The sequence below is a fragment of the Embiotoca jacksoni genome, unplaced genomic scaffold, assembly GCF_022577435.1.
Source record: "Embiotoca jacksoni isolate LCO1_2020_lvr unplaced genomic scaffold, fEmbJac1.0.p SCAF_23, whole genome shotgun sequence".
NCBI classification, from domain to species: Eukaryota; Metazoa; Chordata; class Actinopteri; family Embiotocidae; genus Embiotoca; species Embiotoca jacksoni.
The window spans coordinates 6638963-6665591 of NW_027185374.1; the positions used below are offsets into that span (position 1 = coordinate 6638963).

General features: G+C 39.1%; 2 protein-coding genes across 3 annotated transcripts in view; one reads left to right on the forward strand and one right to left on the reverse strand.

The window, feature by feature from the left end:
* Nucleotides 1-26629, forward strand: part of LOC138203554 (MAM domain-containing glycosylphosphatidylinositol anchor protein 2-like) — a 182956-nt gene that overhangs the window by 31386 nt on the left and 124941 nt on the right. For both annotated transcript variants that reach the window (XM_069158514.1, XM_069158515.1), the window contains exon 2: nucleotides 26246-26385. In XM_069158514.1, coding sequence (XP_069014615.1) covers nucleotides 26246-26385 — 140 coding nt within the window. The remainder of the gene's footprint in view (nucleotides 1-26245; nucleotides 26386-26629) is intronic.
* LOC138203715 (low choriolytic enzyme-like) lies at nucleotides 5251-9058 on the reverse strand. The gene is made up of 8 exons (XM_069158729.1): nucleotides 8984-9058; nucleotides 8199-8217; nucleotides 8037-8090; nucleotides 7727-7873; nucleotides 7504-7621; nucleotides 5681-5859; nucleotides 5503-5587; nucleotides 5251-5392 (listed from the first exon to the last, which is right to left on the reverse strand). Exons 1-8 carry the CDS (start codon nucleotides 9056-9058, stop codon nucleotides 5251-5253), a joined length of 819 nt encoding a protein of 272 aa, XP_069014830.1.

A 26629-nucleotide genomic window follows, 5' to 3' on the forward strand; every position in this document is an offset into this window, starting at 1 on the left:
AAAAACGACACAGTGCACCTTTAAGTGTCACAATGATGCTTCCAAGCAGCACAAAAGCTTAGATGCTCTTTATGTTTGTATGACCAATTAAATGTATACCGTATTGTACATAGTATATTGGTTCTTATTTACTTTTCTTATTCTCTGTGTCTGATTCGGCTGCCTCGTTCTTTTCAGTTCAGTAAATCCCAATTTGATATGTAGCGGAGCTCCCACGGGTAAATAATTACAAATCATATTAACATGCTTGACCAACATGGCAGAGTGGAAGTGTAGCATTGTGTTTAGTCCAATTAAATTTCAAAAACTGAGAGAGCGGTTGTGACACTGCTTCTTAATTCATATTTTAGTGTCAGCGGCGAAGCCGCTAGCTGTTCAGTGAAAGCTAAACGGCTGCTTTGCACACTGTATGTCAGTCCTGCTGACTGTGACGATAGTTTGCTTCATTTTCAGCGTCAGACTGCTTTTTAATCAAGAAATCAATCAGCCTGCTTACTAATTGTGGCTTGATACTACGGCGCTCGTCTGTTGATCAGAATGATGGGACTTCCTTTGCCGCAGTTAGGACGTGGCTTTGCCTTTATCCTGCTATGCACACAGTTTAGCTCAGAGGTGAAACGATCTGCAGGATGAGAGATCAGTAGCTCCCCGTGAATAAACCTGACAATCTTTCAGGGCACAAGCGACAGGGCGTCTGTCTGCCTCTCTCTCTTCTGGTCAACTCACTGGTTTCTCTCGCTGCTTCGATTTGGGCGTTTCAGTGTTGCCTTCCTCTGAGTACTGTCTCAGTCCCCTCCCTCTTGCTCCCCCAGTCTCATTGTTCCCCTCTCTATTTGTCTCGTCTTATCTCCCCCTATCCTTTTTCTTCCCCGTAACCGTTTCCCTCTCTTTCTCATTCTCCACGCCTCCCTTGCTCTCTCTTTATCTTAACCCCTCCATCTCCTCCTCTGCCCCGGTCTCATCAGACAGACACAGGGAGTGATGCGCAAACACCATCCCTCACATCTCCAATGAGTACCTTGTTATCATCTTGTCCCCACAGCGGCTTTCTGTCTGGCTCCGTCTCAGCTTGGATTCTGTCACTAATGGGACCGCATCATTTTCGACAGCTGCAATTCCTCAGCGTTGACAAACAGAGATGTGGTGCCGCTCTGCGAACACAGCTCAAAGGGATTGTAGACTAATGCCTCGGTCTGATTTACACATTTACAAAGGCCTTTTTAAAGCATCATTTCTCTTTGACACAGGCTGCTGCCACATGACCTGTAAAGACAACTCACTTTTTAGAGCTCACTTGCGTATATTTCTCCTTTCAATCTTTAGAATATCTAAATGTCACCTTATTTGACTGGCTGCTGTAATGTCCTTTTTTTTTTTTTTTTTTTTTTTTTTTTTAATGTATTTATAAGTAATGTCAGCCACAATCCCAGTGTCAGAGAACACAAAGCATGAAACATTCATGAGATTTGAGAATGTAGTGACAACAGACTGTAGCTCGTCAGCGTGCTATTTTGGGTTCAGACATCTTAGAAGTTTGTATATGGCTGCTCGGGCTCCTCAGATCTGCAAAATAGAAGCAAAGTGAAACTTCATGAAAGCTTCAACAATGACACGTTAGAGTTTGCCTTCCTTCGATCTCCCAGCCGTGCTAATCGTTTCCATTGGGTCCAGCAGGGCAACAACAAAGACTCCCAGAATTTGTATGCCAATCTGTTATTTCTTTTGATTGCATCCTTAACTAAATTTACTCTTTTTTTGGAGCACTGCTTTCATCTCTTTCAAAAGGGGCACTTAACAGCTGAGTTGCTTGTGACCCCGATCAGCCTTTGAAAGCAGACGCGCACCACAGATTGCAAAATCGAATGCACTTCGTAAACAACTGTCTGTTTTTTTTGTTTTGTTTTTGTTTGTCACTGGGCTATTAAATTGTGTTCAGCTTAATGTACAGTCTATATGAAAGGGCAAGTCTCTTTTTTTTTCCAAGTCTGTCAGACAACAACACTATACAACAATATTTTGTAAAATTTAAAGAGCTCCTGGATGCTGTATTTTTTACCATAGTGACTCTGAAGCAGTCCCAGTGTAATGTGATTTTAGGCCTTCGAAGAGTAAGCGAGAGTTGTTCTGTCAAAACTGTTATTCTTAGGTTCTAATGTCAGTTTATAGAGTTTGATTTATAAAGTAGTTATTTTTCTAAAATTACATTCTTTTTACAACAAATTCCCAATTTATTTATTTATTTTTGTTGTCGTTGCTTTGTTTTTTGGCGAGCTGCTGTGGAAGGACAGTAGCCAGCCATTCCAGAAATTGTTATTTTCAGAATAAATTGGGCTACCCAGAAATGCGTTTAATTTGCATGTGAGTTGTACCACACACAAATTTATGCATCTTTAAAATTGTTTGAATCTTTAGTCATTCTGTCTGCACGTTCATGTACAGGGCACATACACAGGCTGTATGTATAAATGTGTAAACTGATCCACATTGATTGGAGCCTTCATGCCACTAATATTACAAATTTAAAGTACAGAATCACCACGTGTCCTGGTGCCAATTCACTTTAAAATAAAAAAAAAAAAAAAATGCATTGGACAGAAGGGTTATACTGAGAGGTGTTTCTAATATTTTGTCAATCCAATTCATATAAATGGGAGGGACAAAATATTTAGCCTGGTAATATCAGACACAGATTCACTGTGCGAGTGTATGGGTTTGGTCACGCTCCATTTGGAAAATTGTTTCCAGTTGTTGCATCCTAATAGGCGTAGACCTCGATCCTTTAAATAGTTGCCATTAACCACTGTATGATGGTACTCTAGCACTACTTGTGAGCAATAGTCAGCTGGAGTCAAGCTCAACAGCACCATAAATTACAGACTCCAAAATGATCATTAAAATAAATCATCACCTCGCTCAATCACTCAGCTGATCTTTATGCTTCACCTGTCGGTGGTTTAAATGTTGTGGCTGATTGGCGTATGTAAACCATTTCATTCCCTGGAAGGTCAAACGCATATCGTGTTCAGGGAAAACTGACACAGCCTCCAAGGTTGGACTGACTGGTATGGTCAGAGCGAGCATTCGAATTTCCTATTTGGCGGGCAGCCCGTGCAGTGAACTGAGGAGAGCTGTGTGCTGAAGCTTATCGTGTTTGAAGAGAGGCAGGTACACTGATCTGTGTTAATAATGTGGTGGTAAGAGCCGTTCAGCCAGCCAGTGGTTATGGCCTGCCAGCATATTACCAGTGACATCACAGATCAGACTGCATTTGGCTCCGCTCTGCTTGCTCTCATTAGAACAGACATCCTACAGGAGACCCTGCTGGTCATGTACACTCTGCCCTTTAAAGTACGGTCAAAGAGCATCTGTAAGAGCCTCACAGACAATTCTTTAGACAGACAATAACTGAGTAATCCTAAATGTTAGATCATGTAGATCAGGCTTCCATGTTATGTTTCTGTGTTCTACAAGGCTTCGGTTGCACCAAAACCAAGAGGGGTGTATGTGTGAACAATAAAAGGAAAGATAAATTATTCCATTTAATATGCTTCAATTTATGTCATCCGCACAGTTCAGGGAGATCACTCTCACTAGATTCCTGTTTCATTGAACGTTCAGTGATTTTTTTTAGCCACAGTGCGTTCCAATAGTGGCCTGTTTGTACTTCAGTCATGGGATCCCAGGCTCATCTGTAACCTTATTTTAATTAGGCTGTGCAGAAATGCTTTAATTTATAGCTGGCCGAAAAATTTCTCGGAGCTTCTTGGAGCATGAACAGAGCCAGAACGTTAAATATTTCAATAAACAAGTAGAATTTAAATATTTCATGGGTAGAACGATTGATATGAACTGAAACTACTTTATGAAACATTAAAGGCCCTGTGTCCATCTGAACTATTCAGATTCTCTGGCTTTCTCAGTACACTGCTTGTGCCATGGCCTCTTTAGCTGCATTTAAGCCAGAACGCTGTAGAAATACATGCAAAGCAGTCGTGATTGTTAGTGCATTTAAACATCATGGGAGGGGAGAAATTTGCGTAATAGGAATCTGTTCTCTCTCCCAGGCATTCTCCTCCCTTATCTCACCCTGAAACTCCCCCGCTACTCCTTTGTCACCCAACACTGCTCTCTTTCACTGTGGTGAATACAGAAGAATAACACTGCATAGAATTTCAAAGGGTGGAAAAAAAAAAAATATCCAAGAGCGTGGGATGTGGCCAAGTGAAAAAAAAAAAAACTAATTTCTCTGCAGGGTTAGGGAGTAGAAGGAGAGCGGTTTATCTCGTGTCCTACCACATCTATGCCTTTCCGCAGAGACTCAGCCCTGCAAAGTTTTGCTCACTGAGTATACTGCAGTACCGATTCACTCTGATAAAACACCGTACTCTTCACAAGTGTGCAAATCCCAAACGTAATTACTATGAAGCAAAATGGAAATGAACTCAATCATGAAGATATTGCCACATATTTGCCCCTCAGTCTTTTTCATATCTAATTAAATCCATGTATTTGTCTTTGGCCAATATTTCCTAACTTTTCTTCCTGAAAGTAACATGGAGAAATTAGAGAAAATGTAGTAATAAAAGATACAGTAGAAATGCTTCATTACTTTTTTTTTTTAAAACAGAATTTTACAGCATCCTATAACAACTCTGTGCAGAGGTGGATCTCCAGGTTTGAAAAGTGAAGCCAGTGTACAAGTGCCTTAAAGTGCAATACCCCTGAGGGCCGATAGAGGCTGGCTCCAAGAAAATGCTGGCTACAATCAACTTGGATATTAAAAATCATCAACTTGTCATCAAATACAATAATATATATATTTACCACATTCATTAGGATTTCATTTGTTCAATTCCCTAGAGTCCTCAGAATCTCAGTCCTAAAAAGGTAACGGTCAAAATGGCCAGACCCCAATAAATAAGGATAAATAGATTATTTTGTAATGGTCACATGCAAGATGTCATGACTTGTAGTCATTGATATTGGTTCCCAAAAAGCAACATAATAGCATCTTTAGATCCCTCCTGTCTGATAGTCTAAATAAGCATAAAGGCTGAAGGCTTAAATGTGTAGTCTTCAAACTAAATTGACTTTCATATGTACAGTGTGTCCATTTAAACGTCCATAATAGAATGCAAACCAATAAATAATGGCGAAAGACTGAGGAAATGATCCATTAAATCTCTGTTTTAATAGTTTACTTTCACATTATAATGAAATGTCAGACTTAAAACATACTGCAGTAAACTTTTATCCAATGTGGTTCCAGCACTTGTAGAGCCTGTTAATCCGGAGAACGTCAATCTCAGATAGGCCGTCCCGCTGGCCGATTGGAACAGAGTTGTCAGGGATGGGAGTTATGCTTTCCAATCCTAGCTTTGCAAAGGCAGATCTACAGATTCAGACAATGTAATGAGACGATGAGTCATTCAGAAGTTTGTTTCTAGAAGCGAGTTAGATTCACTGTTTTCAAATTTATGTAGCAATTTTGTTCAACCTTACTTTCCATAGTGCATCACAGAGGAGTAGTCATAGGGAGTGTTGAGATCGTTTGAGGCCGGCTTTTTTTTAAAGTTGGACTGAAAACCTGGGCCCCAAAAAAGACCAGTATATAACAGATTAAAAAATAAATAAATCAAGCTCAATCAATTAACCGTAAACGACGGTGTGAGATTCTTACCTTCAATGATGTTTCCCATGTTGATTCTGACATACTTGTCGCGGTCGTTCCGATTGTGTTCGTGGTAGAAACCCAGTGCGTGCAGTAGCTCATGCTGGATGATGCCATGGCTTATGCAGCCAAACTTCTGCAGTGACACCACCTGCTTGTCTCCAATGCGACCCAGTAAAGAGGAACAGCTACGATTGGAGAGCGTGAAAGAGACAGAAGTACATGACATCAGCCTGTGTTTACATCCATAAATTGTTGGCGTTCTGATAACATTTGGAAAGGTATATATTGGGAGTAGAAATGCAGCTACCAACTAACGTTCATTTGAACAACACATTTGTGTTTTGTTCTTCCTTTTAAAGGTCTTTGTCTAAACTGATGATCAAGTCCACTTTAAAGAGGTGCACTTGATCATCAGAGGTAGAGCGGTCGCAGAGGAAAGTACTAGCAAATGTAGGGGTAGCATTTTGACCCACAAAGGGGAAGGCTTGGAGTTACGAAACACTTTCTGCCTTAGTTAATCACTAAAATAGTGCTGCGAGATGCTTGTTGCAGCTGTAGCTGCTGCACGTATGGATCATCAGATAATGGACATCTCTCCTAACTAAAAGAAATAGAAAAGGATTACATATGACGTGGCTGCATGGTCATTTTGTCTTTGTTTCTTTGTAATTATTTTGCTTGCCAGTGTTGCTGTTTGGCATCTCTTTATTGTAGTCTTGCATCTTCTTGTGATCATTTTGCTGTGTCGATATCTTTTTTCTTTTTTTTCCCTCTTTATAGCTGTTTTTAATTCTATGTAGTTGTTTTTATCTCTGTAGTTGTTTTTGTCTCTTTGTAGTTGTTTTGGATTTATTTGTGGTTTTTTTTGGGTATCTGTCCCTTTTTATTTATATAATAGTAAACACCAGAGCATGCAACACAAAATATCAAATGAAACTACCAATGAATGCCTGAGACGTACAGCTTTTCTGCCGTCAAATCGATTTAGATAGCTTCACTGTGATATCACCATAACCTCTGTGTGCTGAGAATCTGTAATATGAAAAAAATGTATCAATTCACTAGATTTGGTTTGAATGAACTCGATGTTAAAAGATTCTCATCTGAATCAGGAGCCCAAAAAACTGTATTTGGACACCCTGCATATGCCAACCCTGTCTGCTTGAAGTTACATGTATGTACTACTGATTTTTCAACAGCAAAATACTTTTTATAGGAAAAACATTATGCAAACAAATTACATCTTCTGTTAATGTAATTATGACATTTGCAAATTTAGAAAGTTGACAATATATTTATAATGATGCTCATGACCAATGCATATTCCTTCCACCAAAATATACATTGTTGTAGTGCAAGACCCACATGTACTGACTGCTGTATAATGTGGTTATGTTTACTATGGTTATGTTCAGACACCAGTAGCGTTAGGTTAAAGTAAGGGAAAGACCGTTTTCTGGTTTTACACGGGAAAGGTTTACAATATATTAAAGCATCAAGTTTATTTACATTTACCAAATAGCACAATATTGCCTAAACCTTATCCAAAGTCAAAGTACTTTTGTAGCTATTCCTAACCACAGGCTGGAGGCCGGATGCGAACCTTAGTTTGATAGTAGTTTAATGGTAGTCATGTTTTGAAAAAAAAAAAAAAAAATTTGTTTAATTCTTAACTGTACAAGGTTTTTTTATGCACAACGCACTTAAATAAGTGTATTTATTTTCACTGCTCACTTTTCTTTTTGCAGATATAATAACCTTGCGTGTCGTACCGCTTTAATAAACTGTATACTGTGTCACATACAGGAGTGCTTTAGTTATTAACCTACCCATATCTTGGTTCAATGCTTAGGTACACCCTCTCTCTTCCACGTGGAATGAAGCGAATGCAGGTTTTTGATTCCATGTCCTTCATGGCCTTCAAAATCTCATTCCTCTCAGTGTAGTCTACAGTAGTGGATAAAAGTAACAGTAACATCATTGTTTGATTAGACGAAAGAGACATGTTAACATGCAACAATCCAGTTTCACTAATGTATCATGTAAACCCACCGTATTTTTCACTCACAACGTAAGGGATTTCCACATTCCCGTTTCCAGACTTTGGCCATAGACAGCTATAATTGTCATTAAAGCACTTCATAGCACTCCTGGTGTTTGGAATTAACACATCTCCTTCGAACAGAAAATCGCTAGATCCTATTAAAACAAGAGAAAATACGACTTTCCATTTAAATGTCAATGTAAGAAATTGCCTTCTTTCTCCAAAAATCTTTGTTTTTTCCTTTTATTAAACAGAAACTCGACACAATGTGACAATTCTTTCGTCACTGACGTTGTGATATCATGATTGAATACTCACCATTGTTCATTCTGAGGATAGTTGTGGTAATATCGTCCTCGGCAGACTTAATCTCTGAGTTCTCTAATGAATGGAAGAAAACCAGAAGTCATACAACGGTTTTCCCAACAACAAACTGTTAGACAAGACTGTGAGTCGATGTATCTAAGTTTGGTTACTTACCATTGTCAGCATCATGATGCTGTGAAAACATAATGAAAACAAGACTCGGTCAAAACCTAGAACATGGCTGAAAGGCTGAACCTCTTTTAATTTGAAAAGAGGACTTCTTAATTTGAAACAGATACAGGAAGTTACAGCATTTGACCAGCCAATGGTCAAAGTCATTCAAGACTTATATGGCTGTTGTAGTCCAGCCAACAATAAACATTTGATTAAACAGTTTAAAGGTCTTTTCAGACTGGGAGATTTTTGTCTCACGTCATTGAATTTTGTTTTACCTTTTTTTTTTTTTTTTAAATTATTTTTTTATCATGAGTACATTCACACTGAACGTGAACATTTTCATGGTGGAAGAGCAACTTTTTCTCAGAAAGATAGGCTTTTCTGAGGTTTTGCACAGCGAGTAAAGGCACCAACCAATCACAATCTATAAAACTGGAATCAATGTCACATTGTAACTCCTAATGACAATTTGATTGTTTTTGTCACCTGGTGTTACAACAGCGCCCAAAAAAATTGCAAAGGCAACAATCTTAAGAACAACGTATTGAGCAGCATATGTTGTTCACTGTACGTTGCAACGGCGCAATTCTATTCAAACTTTTCTTTGAACAACTGTTGCAAATTTGCTGCCGGTACGAATGATTTGATGCAAACAATTTGCATCATTTATACATCACCCCCTGGAGTGTAAAGGCCCTAATACAATGATAGGGGGTTATGTCACTCACTACACACAGTCTTTATGAGCTGGTCTACTCTATATTTAGGAAGTTATTTCTTACCTTGCCATGGTGAGCGTTACAGAGGCCCAGAAGCTGCAGAAGAAGAAGAAGAGAAACTGTTGTTGTAAGGTCCATTTTGGTCTGAAGCTGCCGATGTAAAGGTGCTGATCTTTAGAGTTGTCGCTCAGGAGATTTCTCTTGTCTTACCGAGGACTGATGCTGAAGCCCAGTCAGAGGCGAGCTTTTCTGCAAGCTGTTAAGGTGTTTCTGTGTGCAGAGATTAATGATAGGGGTTTACTCAGCTCCTCTTAGACACACAGCTGATGGGAGTGTCCTGCCCACCCTGGCCTACTGTTTCCACACAGGAATCATTTCCTTCTGCAGGGATTAAAGTGACCACAGGCTGCTGTCTGCTTGCTTAGCATCAGATTTCAGATGGCATTTTTAACCAGCCCGGGGTTTGGCTCACGAGATGTTGGCCTGCCCGAAAGTCTTTTCTCAAAGATAACGAATACAACATTTGAAAAACGTAATACCATGTTCCCATTAAATATTTGCAGGGGCTGACTTCACTGACTCATGTTTTCAATAATGTTCAAAATTTGAGCTTAACAGACAAAGACACGTCGTCATTTTTGATAATGAATAATTTCCGGTTGTTTTATTCCAAGCAAAAATATCAAATTAATTTGCAAGTTTTAATGTCTCAGATGTAAGGATTTTCTAATTGTCTTTCCTTGTATGACAGTACTCTGTATATATTTTTAGGTTTTGGACTAATGGTTTTGGACTATTGGTGTTGTGAAAGAACATTTACATAAGTCTTGTTTTGTTTTAGTTTTGAGAAGAAGTACTACAGAAGTGAAAGCTTCATTTGACCCTAATATGCATTGAACAATTTCAGTTTATTGAGAACAATTACAGTTCTCAATAACATTAATTATTATATCTTCATAATAACTAGTGCAATACCCATTGAAAATAGCCTGTCTCTCAGTATGGTTGCCTGCTTGTAGTATTGCCGTGTAGCTTTCTTGAGAACAGCTCGTTGCAGACGTAGGTGAAGACACTCTTTTCTACGTTCGCTGCGATGCTCTTTGGAACTGCAGCTGCGCGGTTTGCCTCCATTCCCACTGCTGCACAGTGCACCAGTTGCCCGTTTATCAAAGTTTATCAATATTAAATGTGTTGCATTGTTGCAATGTGTTAAATGTATCCAAATTGCACCACATTTGACAATGCACAGCACGGGGTCCCCAGCAATACACTCACCAAGTTTAAAGCAAATTGAATGAAAGGTCGTCAATATATGCGAGAGAGAATCATACAGAAAGGTTCCTTTCATCTGTAGTTGCTTGAATTTTACAAAGACATACTTATCTGTTGGCTCAGTTTGTTTTAATACTAAACATCCACATCGCTTAGATTGATTGCCAGAATTTTCAAAGAAGGAAAAAAAATTAACATTACATTTTAAAATAAAAATCAAGATTATTATTTGATTTCCGTTTGCTGTGGGATTACATTACATTACATTTAGCTGACGCTTTTATCCAAAGCAACTTACAATAAGTGCATTCAACCATGAGGGTACAAACCCAGAACAACAACAATCAAGAAAGTACAAATTTCTTCAAGAAAGCCAAACTACAAAGTGCTTATCTGCTCCAAAACTCTGAACATTGCTTTGGTTTGGAGCTGCTGTGGTTTGACTCCCCATATTGCTGCTGTGTTTTTCAACCAGTCAGAAAACTTTTATTTCATGGTGCAGCTTATTTTCCTGCCTGTCAGAACAAACTTGCCCTTTGATCCAAGCACTTAAGAGCTTGATCACGAACAACTTTTGTGCTATTTCAGTGCATCTCTTAACAAAACACACACTCCCTAATAAAACAACAGCCACTGTGGATTTACAATGCTTTAGAGCCAACAAAGAGATTTTTAGTTTACACTGGGTGCGACCTGTTTGTTGTGTTAAAAGCTGTTGTTTCAAATAATGGCTCAATTAGTCACTGGCTGTAAATTTTTGTATTCATTATTGAGCAGCCGTGATCTCAGCCATAACAACCAGGCCATGGCCACCAGACTGTGATGTGAACCAACAAAAATGGTCCTGTAATAACTCAAAGTCTAGAAATGCGTTGTTCAAACTGATGAGTATTCCGATTTATTGGATGCCTGCTAATAAATCATCAGAGGATTGTTTACAGGAAAAGAGGGATGCGGTACATCTTTACAGCATCATAAACAGTTTTAGGATCAGATTTCACGTGTCAAGGCCGGCGGCTTCAAACACAGACTCCATCATGGTGGCCTTTATATGATGTGGTCTTCCACTGTACATCACAATAATGTGGCATTTATTATCGGCAAACAAAAATTGCACTGTGTGTGCGCGTCCTAGAATGAGATGGACTGCAGCTTTGAACTCTGTTTACTGCAAGTTCAATAAGACCCTCTTTGTTTGTGAAATTGTACGATTGTTTGTGTTATGCATTCTTTCCGCACAAGAGTGGGGAGAAGCTCCGGAAAACCACAAGTTGTCAGAGTCAAATTAAAGTGTAAGACTTTCCTGGTGTCAAACTCAGCTTTAATTTCATTCTTTTTCCTCTTATATAATTTTCTTAATGATGTGTTCCGTGGACCTAAACCTCAGCTGTAATCGTACTCATTTCTGCCACATTTCAAAGTCGGTATGGATCCGCCTTTTAGGTTGTGCGTTATATCTGTAACTCAACACATCTGATTGATGGGGCAGCACTGCTCATATTCATTTTAAACAAAACAAACACGGTAAGAGATGTGTGAATGGATAAGTCTGTTTTATGGAAAATCATTAATCTTAAACCCTGACAGGTCTGTAGAAAATGAAACTAAAAAAAAAAATCCTGCCACCAGGCTGCAGCCTTGCTGACTGAATAAAAGTTTTTTTTTCATGGGTGGAGAGCTGAAAATGCTCTGCAGCACTATGTTGCCATTTGTCACTTTCAGAGTTGCATTTAGCAGATTTATATGTGTGAATGAATTTTGAAAGCATGTTGTTTGGATTTTTGTCACATACTGATCATAAAAATATAGTTTTTAAGACTGTTGTGACTTTAGAAGTAATAGGACACAGGATATAAATATCGGATAGCTAATAGGTAACACCACAAAATATTGGAACAGCATAGTATGGAATTGACTGAAGTTAATGATCCAGTAAAATGGCATTAAAATAGAGGTGAAACTAGTATTGGCTGTTTTTATAGCTACAATTCACAGATGTCCTCTACATGCCTCACGTGCAACCTATTGGTACATGTTACAATTTACTGATGTTCCCTAAACGCCTCACATACTATCAGTAGATGGTGGCTCGATGGCTGCACACAGAGAAGGCTAGTCACTGTGGTGCACACACAGTTGAAACCGAGTGATTTTGGGTTGCCCAAGTAGAGGCTGTGTATGGTGAATGTTGTGGCTCATTGACGCTGATGAGATTTACTCCAGTGTGAAACATAAAAAAAATATTTGTTTTTTAAAACAAAAACAAATTAGTATCAATTTTGGCACAGAAGCAATTCTGTCAGTGCCATAACAGTACCAAAGTTTGGTACCCAGCCCTAAAATAGAAAAACAATCTCTTATTTCAACTTCTTCAGTGGGAGGATTTGCTGATTTATTTATTTTTTTTAATCATTTTTAAACAAGAATATTCAATATTTCTGGTTTGGGGCTGATGGCGTCAAATGGAATATGACATTTGAAGACATCACTCAAGGTTTTAGGAAATTGTAATGAACAATTTTTGGAATATTTTCTTACATTTTATATATATAAAAAAAAAAAGGTAATTATCCATAGATGCATATTTATTGTTGCACTGTGACTTTACCCATTTTGGCAGGTGGGTTTGTGGAGGGGGGAGCAGATGGGAAGATTTGGCACGTTGTTCTTGAACACCAAACAACGGTGATGGCTGACCCTATTAGCCCTCCACTGCGCTACAGTACATCTCTCGTTTTTTTTCTCTGACACGACGTGGGCGGCCAAAGACAACAGTCAATGAGCAATATCAATTTACATAATGGACTATTAAACAATGTGCTTAACATTTTGAATTGCTACACTGGTGTTCAGTGGGAGTGTGTGCCAGGAAGTGTGCTGGTATGATAACCTCCCTATGAAAGGAAACACATTAGCCCGCTCTGCTGGCTCTTACTCACTCTTGCTCCTTCTCCTTCTACAGTTGGTGATCTGATCTGACACAGATGCCCTGCTTACTCTCCCTGCATTCACCTTTTGCTCTGCGTATGACTGCATGTCAGAAGAACTAGCTGTTTTGTATACTGCATTGATGTCGAGCATCCCCATTATGCGTTGTTACATACAAGTCTTTAAATGAACCGGCTATTTTTTTTCTCTCTCTCTCTCTCTCTCTCTCTCTCTCTCTCTCTCTCTCTCTCTCACAGGCTGGCTGTGTTTTTTTTTTGGTTTTTTTTTTTTATTACAGCAACTCAGAGAAATGGATTTATTTGTTTTTTCCAAGACAAAAATCTTTGAGGACTTTTGAAAAGTAGCTCTCAGCCTGCCCTCTCCTGTCTCTATCTTCTCTCACTCTTTGTTCTCCATGCTGGAGTCAATCTGAGAAGGTAAACATTGTGTTCATATTAATTGACATCCCGACAAACAGGAACAAATACATGGAATATGAACCCCGTCTTAATTGGTGTGCATTACCACACTTGTAAGAGCCATGCGAATAGTAAATTAAATCAGGTGTGTTATTGTAGTAATGCGGCTGATTAAAACACAATTCAGTTGTACAGTCCATTCAGGGAATAATTGGATTTGATGGATGAGGTGTCAAGTGCATTATGAGGCACATTTGAAATTTATTCTATATAAGGGCTTTATGATGGGAGAAATAGCCATCAAGAAAAAAAGATGTTTCAAGCACAAGATCTTTTTGATCAGGCAGAAATGTATCAGTGTTTGTTGGATGTCTGGTCAGAAGGGTCCGTTGGTGCTAATATTCCAGCAAATGTCAAATTCAAATTTGTTTTGTTTTTTGTCTGTAAACTTTTCCAGAAATACTCACTTCCACATGTCAGTATCTTCATTGGTACCAGTTAGCGTACAGTGCGTGCCTTGCTCAGGGGCACGTCAAAACTGATTATGAGTGAGGGAAGACTGTGACTCATTCACTGTGCCCACCCACGCTTTCCCAGCTCGCCTTGAACTGATCATGTTAGAGAAGTAGGTGCAAGCCCATTTCCGTTCCTTCGGGCTACAGCCTCTGATATAGACCCTTTCTGTTACCACGTTAGTGGAGAATAAAACCTTAATTTCAGCCTTTTGGACGGTATATAAAATATCTCAAATTTAAAATCAGTACTTGTCTCAACCCCAGTTTAATGAAACACATGTTGCATAGACACATCAGCCTCATTATTATGTGCTGTAGACGCCAGCAGTGAAAAATATGATATCACACAGCCCAGGGTCAATTCTAAATGTGTGATAGCTGCATTGTTGCACAGCTCAAAACATACGTTTCATATAACGGCTCTCAAAATGTGAGACTTCTATGTTTCAAACTGGGTTTTTGAAGAATAAAGTCGTGATGGAATAAACAGTGACAGGATCCACGTAAGGAGGAGGTGAGAGGTGGTTGGATAAAACACAGGACTTTAACCCAGGAAACCAGTGAGAAAGCAAAAATCAATGTGACTGTTTTAATTAACGCAAGTAAACTTACGTGTTTGACTAATGTAACGTTACCTAACTTATGTACGTCACGATACTTGCATGTTTTTTTTCCCAACCCAAACCATGATATTTTGCTAAGCCTAACCACGTGATTTTGGTGGTTAAACCTAATCTAGTCTAACCTTGTGTGTATGTCTGAGAAAACAGCGGGCTTTGTTGGGCAGTCATGTGATGCGGACGAATGCCAATACAGAAGAATAGACAAAGAAAAACCTGTTTGTGAGCTGTTATCATAAAGCTAATACATTTTGGGCTGTGGACCAACATAGCTATTTTTACATTTTGATTTGAGACAGTGTTGTATTACGAGAAAATATACCAAAAAAAACGTTTTTGCATCAGTGTCCTAAAGCTCATGTGCCGGTCACATTTGAAAATAATTACAAGAATCCTGATAATCTTGTTTTTTATGTCAGTAGCCTTTTAGTGTCCATTCGAAAGACCCATTGAAAGATTCAGTAGCTCTAGATACTCAATAATTTGACTCAATTTGTGTCCTATTAACTTAAAAATCCAAGTTTCTAGATATGTACGTAAATGTCCTAAACTAGGATTTAAGGTGAAAACTGAGAAACTATGACAACAGCCCTTTAGTGTAGAGATCTGAATGAGTTGTACAATACACTGCCTTGGTAATTTTCTGAAGTAGATGATGTGTAAATAACATGATGATACAACATGTAAAACAATAGTTTTAAGGTACAAGCATGAGAGCCTGTACTGGGTTCACTTTACAAAGATAGATTGTCTCTTACTGTGTCTTAACTGGCTTCTGTTTACTTCGGTCACACCCATGCGGTTTAAAGCGCTCACTGTTTGTGAACACCTCATTCTATCAAATTACACAGTGCAGGAGTCTTATTGCTGAAGCAAGGTTTATGAGGACGTGTTTTAACTACTACAACTACTTTCTGGTTTACTTTGGTAAAGCTTATCCTCCTCCTCCTCCTCTTCCTCTCCTCCTCCTCTCCTCTTCTTCTCTTCTTTGAATGGCCCAGTCAGTGCAGATGACCTGACTAACTTAAGTTTTCCACCCAAATGTAGAAAATCCCCTAATGAGGCTTTAGGTGCTGCTATTTTTCATCTTCATCATTTCGCTGAGCTGCATTTAGCATCACATAGAGTAAAGCACCCTTCAGTTAACAAGACTCAGTGGAAAAATTATAATTCATTAAAACTCAAAAACTCTCAGAACCAGATTAATTCGCACACGACCGAAACAGTCGTGTGTTGTGATATCACTTTACGTGCCTCGTCACTTGGTGGATTTTTGTTGAAGTGCTGCAGTGTAGCTAACTTGAACTTAAGAGGCATTTCCCTGGTCTGTGCTGCTGATAGAGGAAAAGCCACATAGCCCACATTTCCAAGAGCATAGCTCAGTGAGAGATCTCTAAAAACCCATTTCCTTCCTGGCTTAGAATAATGAGGTGTTAGAACCTGCTGGCAGGGCTTAGCTGCATACCTCCCCAATCGAAAAGTTATAGATGGTATACAGTCACACACCTACACACACACACACACACACACACACACACGTACACACTCAAAACCATGGACATATGCCCCCTGGAGGTTTTATGGATACCTGCATATTGCAAAGCCAGCCAGCAGGCAGCACAGTCAGCCAGCCTGCGCTGTGGGCATTGATAGGACAATCAGTTCAATTTGGAGTAGCCACAGCCAATCATCAGACAGTTTCTTGGCGGGCAGCACCCAATCTTCAGAGGGTTGCCAGATACTTTATCCTCAGTGAGCTGTTGGTGGCTCGCTACTAGCCAACCATAAAGAAAGCTGCTGCTTTGCGTCAGCCAATCGTGTGAGTGTTGGCCAGAGTAAGGCCTATCAACAGATAACGGCTGCATGGTTACAGCCAATCTGGGCTTTATCCTTCCCTACAGATGTCCGATTAGTGTTGTTTAGGGAAATCAAACTGCCACAACAGGCCCACGTTGCCAATGTGGCACCGTGAATGGAGAGAATAGTAGAATGGGATAGGACAAACCCACAAAGGCTTACTTAACTGTACCACTGTGATGCTCTGGCTGTCATATGATACTGTATCAGTGAGCATTTAATTGTGTAGCACTGTTGGTAGGCAAAATAAAGTATCATACCTTTGGTTTGACAGTCTTTTTTTTTTTTTTAAATAATACTGAGCTAGCAGGCTCTGCTGAACTGACGAGGTGTTTCTTTAATGAGACTCTGAATTTGCCAGCATGTACTCGTCAAGGCCTATAAGTTTATTCCTCATAAACCTGTTATGGCTTCGCAGAAGCCAAGAACATGTTCAATGAACTCTGGTCATGTCCAGTTTAACAGCCCTATAACACATGCTTGCATCTTAAGTTGACAGAGGCCTTAGATCAGATGATAGTAAAGAAGTTTTAGTGCTGCTCTTGGTGTGTTTGGACATTTGTTTGTACATCATTTTGAAGGCTTTCTGTAGTTCAAGCTCTGTTGAGCATAACGTGCGAATGGCCCCTGAAATCTCTGATCATTCAATAAAGGCAAGACATTAAATTCCCTCCCCATCCCTTTTTTTTACAACACATGAAAATAAAAACAAAGCAGATATATTATTTGTAAGTCTGTATACCTTTTTGCATAACTAATGTTTCATTATGTATTTAAACTTAGATATTGAAATTCAATACTATTTCAGTTTTTGGCAAAGATTTGGGAGTATTTTAAGGTAAACTGTTACTATATAATATTTTGGTGAAAATCCACACATCTTATCCACGGAGACTTTTTTATGTGTCATAGCAGCAAATGTGTAATTAATAACAATAACAACTCCATGAAAGTCAAGGCAGCTACTTCCAGAGCCCTTGCATTGTTCATGCTGCCTTATTGGGACACTTACATGTGCTTTTCTTTGGAATATCAGCCATAGGAAAAGTCTATTACTGTTATCTCAATGTAAAAAAACAAAAAAAAAAACCTCATAAGACACAACTTTCTTTTTCTTTTGACAGTGCAGCTGTCTGAATCAAACAATATTGTTCGATCATTTCTTTGTAGTCTTAGAGAAGTGGGTTCCTGCAATGCTTAAAAGTCCTATGCCTGCATGCAAGCTTCCAGTCATCTTAGAAAGCTGAGGAAGGCTAAGCAAGACAAATTAAACAACATTGCAGCCTCAAGTTTACCACTAACATGGTCAAATGGGCTATGGAAGTAATTATTACGTAACTACTGTCATTATCAAAAAATATGCTAACCATTTCATTTAGTAATCAATTCATTATTTAGTTTTTAGTGAAGAATAATCTATTGGACTTCAACAGATTCCAAGTTGATGACTTCACATTGTTTTCTCTGTTTAACAGTTCAAACACTTGGAGTTTTTTTTCTTTAAAAAATGCCGAATTGTTGCTGATTAAATTTCTTTTGACTGATTGTTTCAGTACTGCTTGAAATATTGTGTTGCAGTACAGCTTTAGTAGAACTCAAATCAAAAGTGTTGGGAATCTTACATGCTCAGAGTGCTAGTGTTGAAACAGGAACAGTGAATTGAAGATGGTGGATTTCTCTTGGCTATAAACTGAGTGTTGCTAAATAAAACATCACATTACGTTACATTAGAAAACTTCTCTTCACTGTGTGCAAGCAGCATGCGTAGCTGAATTCATGCAGTGGGCTCTCCCTGCATGACTCAAGTCTCAGCTGCTGTACGTTTCAGCACCACAAACAGAGGAAGCACCATCGCAGCAGTGCTTCAAGCCGAACAGGACACGACGCCTTACAGTGTTAACCTCAAATGTTTGGCTTGGAGTAAAAAAAAACAAAAAAAAAAACAAGCATCTAATACTAATCGCCTCAAAGTAGTACACCAGATGATACCAGGCTCATTTGTGTCACTTCCTCAAGATGGTTTGCATGACATAAAGCTTGCATGAACATAATGGATGCAGCTGTATACAGTCAAGCTCCATAACCCCTGCTGTGGAGTGCCATAATGTGGGAGCAAAAATGAATCTGTCCTCCAAATCGCCCTACCTTCACCCTCCATTGTCATCGCTTTTTTTTTTTCCTGTCTTTCTATCTCAGCGGGGCCTTGGCAGGTTCACACTGGTCTAATTTTAGAGTAACAAGGTGTGCATGTGTGTCAGTGTGCAGTTGCATGACTGTGTTTGAATAATTGTCTGTGTCGGTAGGTGTATGTATCTGTATGTATCTGTATGGCCTAACTTGCACAACCCTGAGGGCCGTAGCTGTGCACGCCGTGTTTTGTGCTCTTGTGGTGATCCATGTCCGGTGTATACATGGACTAATGTACCTTTCTGCTGTGTTTATGAGCTATCTTAACTATCCAGTTCAGTATGTTCCCTTGTACTATTTAAAAACAAAACTCTCCATATTTTAATAACGACTGTTTTGCTTTTCTGCTGAGCTGGACAAACGTGGGTTCTGCGTGATGCTGCAGTCTCGGCGCCGTGTGAACGTCTGTGTTTTTCAGCTCCACTGTACACTCTGTGTGATAGATGATCTGTGCTGATAGTGCGAAGCCGGATCTATACGGAGTCTCATTTACAATAACGGTGTAGGCTGAGGAGTGCATGCGAGTGCATTACGTTGTGTAATCAATACGCTCTGACAACCCTTGATGTAATAATATGCATGTGCTGCTGGCAAACCATTTCAAGGCCTTACACACATGGCTGACCCCGTGGATGAGTTGCTTCTCAATTATACAGTAGGGAGAACTGGGTATACTTTCTATGGGCAATGGTAGAGTTACAGGAAATAATAGAATTCAATTCGGGACGCCTTTGGCATTGGCAATGGACCATGTTTACCTATTCTCAAAGGTAAAACACATTGAATTACCACTGATATAACCAATGGCAATGTTCTGCATCGCCTGAGATGATTCATGTTCAAATGTATTATGAATGTGTTTTATGATTTAATATCACCTTTTCCCATTTGGGATGATCTAGCTGCATGATAACTAGCATACAGTCGCTGTATAATTATTATTGAAGAGCTCTGTTAGTTGCAAATTATTCTACTGTCCATCTTAAAGCTGATCAATATTTAAGTTACTACAAATCAAGATACTGTGTGTAATATAATAGCAGTTCCTTGCAAGAACGAACCTACTCATACTTTACATTTAGTGTACCGTCAGTTCTATAGACACCGTTTTGGAGTCTTTCAGCTCATTGTTTCAGTTTTACAGGACTCAACTTTACTGTTTTCGTTCACTTTCATTATTCTCATCAACCTGGTTTTCATAGCCAGCAGTTATATTCAGCAAAAAAAAAAAAAAAAAAAACTCTGAGAAACCCAATTTACTGTACATTTCCTGCTGGCACTAAACATTGAGGGAAACAAAAATGAATAAAGCATTTAGCAGCTAAAAGGCATAAGAGTGCAAATTGGAGGAAACATTTGCCAGGTGGCCAGATACATAACGCTCAATGAATGATAATCCTGCTTCTGTATGTGTCAATGACCAACTGTTTGCTGCCTTTAAATAGTCTAAAAATAAATGTATTATTAATTATTTAAATGTAACAAAAGAGGGTATATATTTAGATAATGTACATTTTGAAATCTAAAATATCCTTCCTTTTATACAGTTAAATTCATAAACATATTTTTGTTCAGTTTAATATACACACAAAGATTTTACTTATTCTGGTATGAACAGTAGTTTTTGGTGGCAATTGACCTAACTGAGTCAGTCTGTTAACTTTATGACCTTGTTGTACTTCTGCTACCTTTTACAAATTACAGAAAATTTACCATGGTGACTCGGAAACAGTGAACATGTTGAAGCTGATACTGTAGCAGACATATCTCTATCGGATCTGGTTTAAATTTTTTGGTTTCGTAGATGTCAATGAAGGTCTTGTGTCTAGTTTGACTCGGGACAAATTTCCACTCTTAAATGGGTCAAAAATGGGTTAAATGTTTGTTCATTGCTCTCATACAATGCTGGAAATAGATGCAAACATTGTGTTATTTAACAACAAGTATTGATTGTACAATACTTGATCAGTTTTGCAAATATCTTTTTCAAAACCCAGCTCCTTATGTTGGTATTGTGCAGTGTTATCAGAGTGAAATTGACTTCTCACACACACACACATACACACACACACACACACACACAGTCCTTTTATAACCAACAGGAAGTTCCATTCCAGTGTTCCTGGAACAGAATCTATAATGAACTTGGTGTGATAACAAAAACAATTATTTTTTAAATTGTTACCATATTCATATTGCATATGTTTTTCTCCTTCTGTTTCTCACTTGCTCGTGTTTTTCTCTATTTGGCTCTCCCATTCTGAGAAGGTGATTACGGAGCCAGAAAACTAGCAGGATATGGTTAGTGGTCCTCAGGGGTTGGTCTGAGGACATTAAGCCCACAGCGACAACGAGGCCCAGCTGTAGGAGTCTTTCTTTTTTTTTCACATTCATTTGTTTGTCAAATTTAGAGTCTCTACCGCTGCCAAGAACCCCCTCTGCCACTCAGGCACTCCAGAACTGGGGTGACAAGGCTGCTTTTAGCCAAATCCAATTTAATCTCCATTGGCGGTAGTGGATAAAGCTGTCTCCATCTCCCCCAACCGAGGCCAACGAAGGCCAGGCACTCTATTGGGAGCTGCTCGTTCACCACACGAGGACGTAATGCACACTTAGCACACACATACACACATGTACAGCCAAAGATGAAGACAGAGTACTAAACTAACAGTCTAACATGGACAATTGTATGTGCTGAGACACTCTCTTGTTCTCCTCCCCTCCTCTACCTTCACTCTTCCTGTGTGTGTTTCTGCAGTGGGGAAAATTATGTCACTGTTATGGAAATGAGATAATGAAATGGGAAAAAAGCGATGCACATCTGAGACTCCTGCTTCTAGTCTGCAGGTCCTCCGCTTCCTTTAAAAAAAAAAAAATAAATAAATAAATAAATAAAAAAAAAAATATATATATATATATATATGTTATAAGTATCAGGAAGCTGTGTGTGCAGAGTTTGTGTGTGCCTGCAGATGGCTGGGTGGATGGGGAAGTCAGAGGGAGTGACATTAAAGGCAGAAATGTACATTTATGCAAATTTAACATAGTAACCTGACAGGTTCATGACAACATTTGCTCAACATTGTTTAATCACAGTTTTTTAAGTGCATGTGGAGCGAATAAACAAGCGCTTTTAGAATAACTGCATTAGTTTAACTGTAAAGATCTACTCAATATTTAGCATTGATTTTTTTTATTTTCCTCTCCACTGTTTTGCACTAACATCAGTGTGAGTGGCAGATGTGCTGCTTATGCCAATGCCCCCAACCGGCAAGAAAAAAAAAAAAAAAAAAAAGATCAGAAAAAACATCTAATTAACATCCAAATCTGCCACCAGCAGACTACTTTTTTTTCTCTACTTCACTGCTTCCAAATGACCTCCGCTCTCCTGCTCAACATACATGATCACTCACTCATTTAACAGCTTGTAATTTGACTCTGCAAGGATGTGACCTTGTAATGATAGTAGACAACGTTGCTGTAGAACATTTGAATATGAATTAATTGTCCTTAAACACAATTTGATGAATCTTTACTTGTGTTTATTATAATAAAGAACTGGAAGTAGTGCACTTAAAAGCAATTATTTGTACTTTTTACCATTCTATGTCACTTCATAGGTCGATAACACCTTATTTCAGAAGGAAAAAGGTCACTGTTTTCTTTCTATCATGTATGTGCATAATGAACACATGGGTGCCGTCCTGATTCATATCCTGGTATTATTTTCATGCTATTCTGCAAATTGAATGTTTGTGGCGGTAATGTGCCAAGAAACATAACAATCCTCCAACAAAGTCCAAGAAGAAGACTGTTAGGAAGCAAAGATGAAAATAAATAATGCCAAATTTGAAGTCTTTTTTAAAAAGACTGCTTTTAAAATGGTTTGTGGGGAAGAAAATTCCTCAAGCAGAAACACAATGTATTTAGGTGGGAAAAACTCAAAGTAAACACAACTTCTTTTGCTCACAAGAAAACTCAATTAAGTAATGCAGGACTTGTAGTTTTAACAGATCATTTTGTATATTTTACTTTTTTTAAATAATCTGAATACTTATTCCAACATGAGGACTGGTTTGAAATTCAGTATTAGGACATTGCAAAATGATACTCACAAGATCAAGAAATAAAAATCCTTATTATTATTATTATTATTATAAGCCTTTGCAAAACATTAGCAAACTTGTGCATACTTCCTTTTTCCACAAACAGGTCTGTGTTTAATGCACAATTGAAAAATACTTTACGATATACCTTTTCTGTAAGCTTACACTTGGATTGATTTTGCGTTCTTCAGCAGTTCTGATTCAGAGGTGGACAAGGAGATGGAACACATATGACATTTTCCTTATTTGTACATAAGACATCAAACAGTCATACCAATTATACATATCACATATCATCTACAACTGTACATTCGAAACTCAGCTGGCAGCACACTGATCTGGGATAAGCAACAGGATAGTCTTATAAATGATTGCGTTTAAATTGAGGGGCTGTAGTTAGCCAACTAGTGGACAAAAGTTGATATTCTACATTTAAAAGTACAAGGAGATAGATGAGATAAAAGGCGGCTCCATTATAGCGTAACACTTTCAGTGCATGAGACATCATCCATGTCCACATAATGAATTTGTACAGGATGTAGTTAAGATGTAAAGGGATATAACCGTCCGTTTCTGGCCTGCTGCGATGTGTTCAAAGCTTTGTCCGTCACCCATATCCCTTCAACCAGGATGTCTTTTTATCTCCGACCCGTCGGTGCACTGACATCTCATTTCATGCAGCCCACACTTTAAATCCCACAGCATTAATGTCCATTCGTTGATGTCTTCTCTGAATATATTATGAGTAGTTACTGTCAGTAAGGTATCAAGTGGCTTCCATAAACAAACAAATTATGTCGTAATGACACTGACTTTAGTTCACGCTTCAGGCCAAAGAGTAGGTCTTGGCTATACGTGTGACTGCTGGAACATTTGTGTGCTCATTATGTATGCTCAACAGAGGGTTATTTACTTCTGTGGCTTTAGGAGGAGTGTTGTCTGTGTAAAAGAACAAGTGTGTGTTTATGTGAGTGTGTGTGTGCAGCCGTTGGAGCAACAGCAGTTGAAGATCATTAATTATGGGTGTTTCCCCACTTTCCTCCAGGACTGATAGCACGCTGCAGAGATACTGGCTCATTGGAGTAAATGGCATTAGTACTTTGTTTGGCTTGTGCCCCTGGGGTCTTGTTTCTAAGCCTTTTTTTTTTTGTTTTAAGTGGCTGCGTTGCGTGAAGCTCTCTTGCACTGAGCCTATTTCTCAAGCCCTTATCTCCCCCTATGGAATTCACCACCAGTGTATTCGTCTCCAAATGGAGAGAGGCAGACAATGAACGTGGTAAGAGCAGGACAAGTCCAGCAAGGCTTTATGAGGAGCTAGTTAGCATCAGTATCAGCCCTCATCAATCTGCGTGGCATTTGGACAAGCACAGCGGAGCATTAAACTAACAAGCCGAGTGAGACGAGACAGCGTGGCTGCTATTAGGGAGGGACAAGTGGGTAGCGCGTGGCTAAGGATCCACTCTGGCTGAGACTCCCAATGCAGCGGGAGGGGGAGGAGGAGGAGGAGGAGTGTCGCTGCGCTCATTAGCATCACAGCCTGGATAGAGGTGGAACCGAGTCTGCTGCCGGGGCTGACTCTGCCGAGAGAGGCCCACACAAGAAGCCGCTCCTCCAACATGAAAGGCAAACTTACAGTCTCTGATTTCTGCCTCATATTTTCACCATTTTGTACTTCTCCTCCTAATCATATCCCGTATCCGCTCTCTAAATCATCTCATCCCAAACCTCTTCACTAATCATGCAAGTTGGAGAGGACGAAATGCTTAACAGATGCTAGTATTGTCGGGGGTCGGTAACACGCGACGGCGGATTCACAGCTTCAGCGGAAATGATCATTTCGGAGCAGTTTACCTAATGACTCCTTCCGCTGTTCAGTTTAACAACCAGCACTTGTGTGTCGGTGTTTGGACTGATTCAAATGTCCTCACTCTCAGAAGGGTCAACTTTAGTGGTGGAGAACACCAGTGCAAGTAATTACAGCTGTGGACAGACAGCTGTGGGTAGTTTGGAGCTCCACTGCAGGGTGCCTGTGCTGAATAATATTGAGTATAATTTGCCAATATCACATTTTTATATCTCTGATTAGATTGCATTATGAAGTTATGCGGGAGAATGAATGTGCTTCAAAAGGGCATACACACCAATTTAAATATGGACACCCACTCTCCATATGGTCTAATGGCAGGTTTTCATTTAATATTGAAATTTTGTGCAGTCCCTGCAAGACATTTACCTAATGAATAATCATATATATAATTTGGAGTCAGAGTTATGTTTCAAAATATTACAAAGTCTTTCTTTTTTTGTTTTATTTAAGATGTTGTAATTAAACCTTTCTGGCATTTAATTACACTGACTTATAAATCCATCTTGATATTTGATAATAATGAAGGGAGGAGGATGGGGATATGAGGGAGATAATTTATGAGATGTCTTGTTTGGTGGCCTGCCATCAATAGTTTACACTCAGTGTTTGACTCGACAAAGAGTTTTGAATTACTGCTGCTGGCTAATTCGGTTAAGATACAAATTGAGTGTCACTTTGATTCACTTTTGAGTGATATTGATTGGTCCGGCCACAGCTACAACATCTGTTTCCCTCAATGTTCTGTGAGATCAACATCGTCCTCCCTGGGCAAAGGTGCATCGGAAAAGTCTGCAAGCAGCACAGAGGGTTGTCGGGTCAAATATTGACTCGAAACGATACAAATAAATCCAGAAAAAAACGTGTGCCCTATCATCACCTTCAATGGTACAAATACTCACCAGGTAGCATGGAGTGAATCACAGGCCTATTGTGTTGTTTATGTTTAACACAAAAAAGAAATATTTTAGATATTCTACACTCGTGTACATAACTAAGTACATAAAATTCAGCATGTTTGTCTACACGAACATCACTGATATTTATCTGCAACAGAAAGCATTAATAACTTGTGAAGTGTTGTCACTGTATTTGAAAGAGCTGCCAATAGTTAGACAAAAATAAATTTATATTTTAAATAGTGAAATGTTACTTATATTTTATCTGTTTTTCATCTGAACGCCTCATAAAACTTACATTTGTTTTTAAATCACAAGCCGCGTCAGCCCCACGTCTTTTTAAAGTGCTCTTCCCACAAGTCACTTCTAATAAGAACTACAAAACATTGTACTGCAGTTTACTTTATGAAAGTCGCTTTCCTCGACTTTGATCTGCTAGCGGCTTTTAAAAAATGTGAAGACAAAGCGAGCGCTATAAAAGTAAACCGTGTCACTTCTTTATGTTTTTCTTGTTCCTCTGGTTGTTTGGGTGCTCCGTTGGGTGCTCTGTAACTGTGTGCACAACATTTTGGAATAGCCTTGTTTTAAGTGAGACAACATTGTAATCAATGCACCATTTACTGTGAATGCCAACATTATTTTTTTTCTCTCTCCACAGCACCTCCGAGTGTTCGCATTATCCACTCAGGGCACGCCTGTAATGTTGAGGAGGAGAGGCACACGGAGAGAGTCTACACCATCAGAGAAGGCGAGACCCTGGAGCTCACCTGTCTGGTGACGGGACATCCTCGACCACAGGTAAGCAACTCGGCAGCTCTTCGTCTGCCTGCAGCACAGACAAAAATAACCACACGAGGAAATCACGGGACAAGCTTGTCGACCGCCTCTCCTTCAGCAAGCTCTCTTTTAATTTTGTATTAGAGGTAGGCGCACCGCATACCTCTGCACTAAACCACCTTAAAAGTTTAATCCTTTAATGAATTGATGGTTTAGGTTGCACTGTGCACCTGCATGTTGATAATGAAAGCTTTCCAAGTCTAAT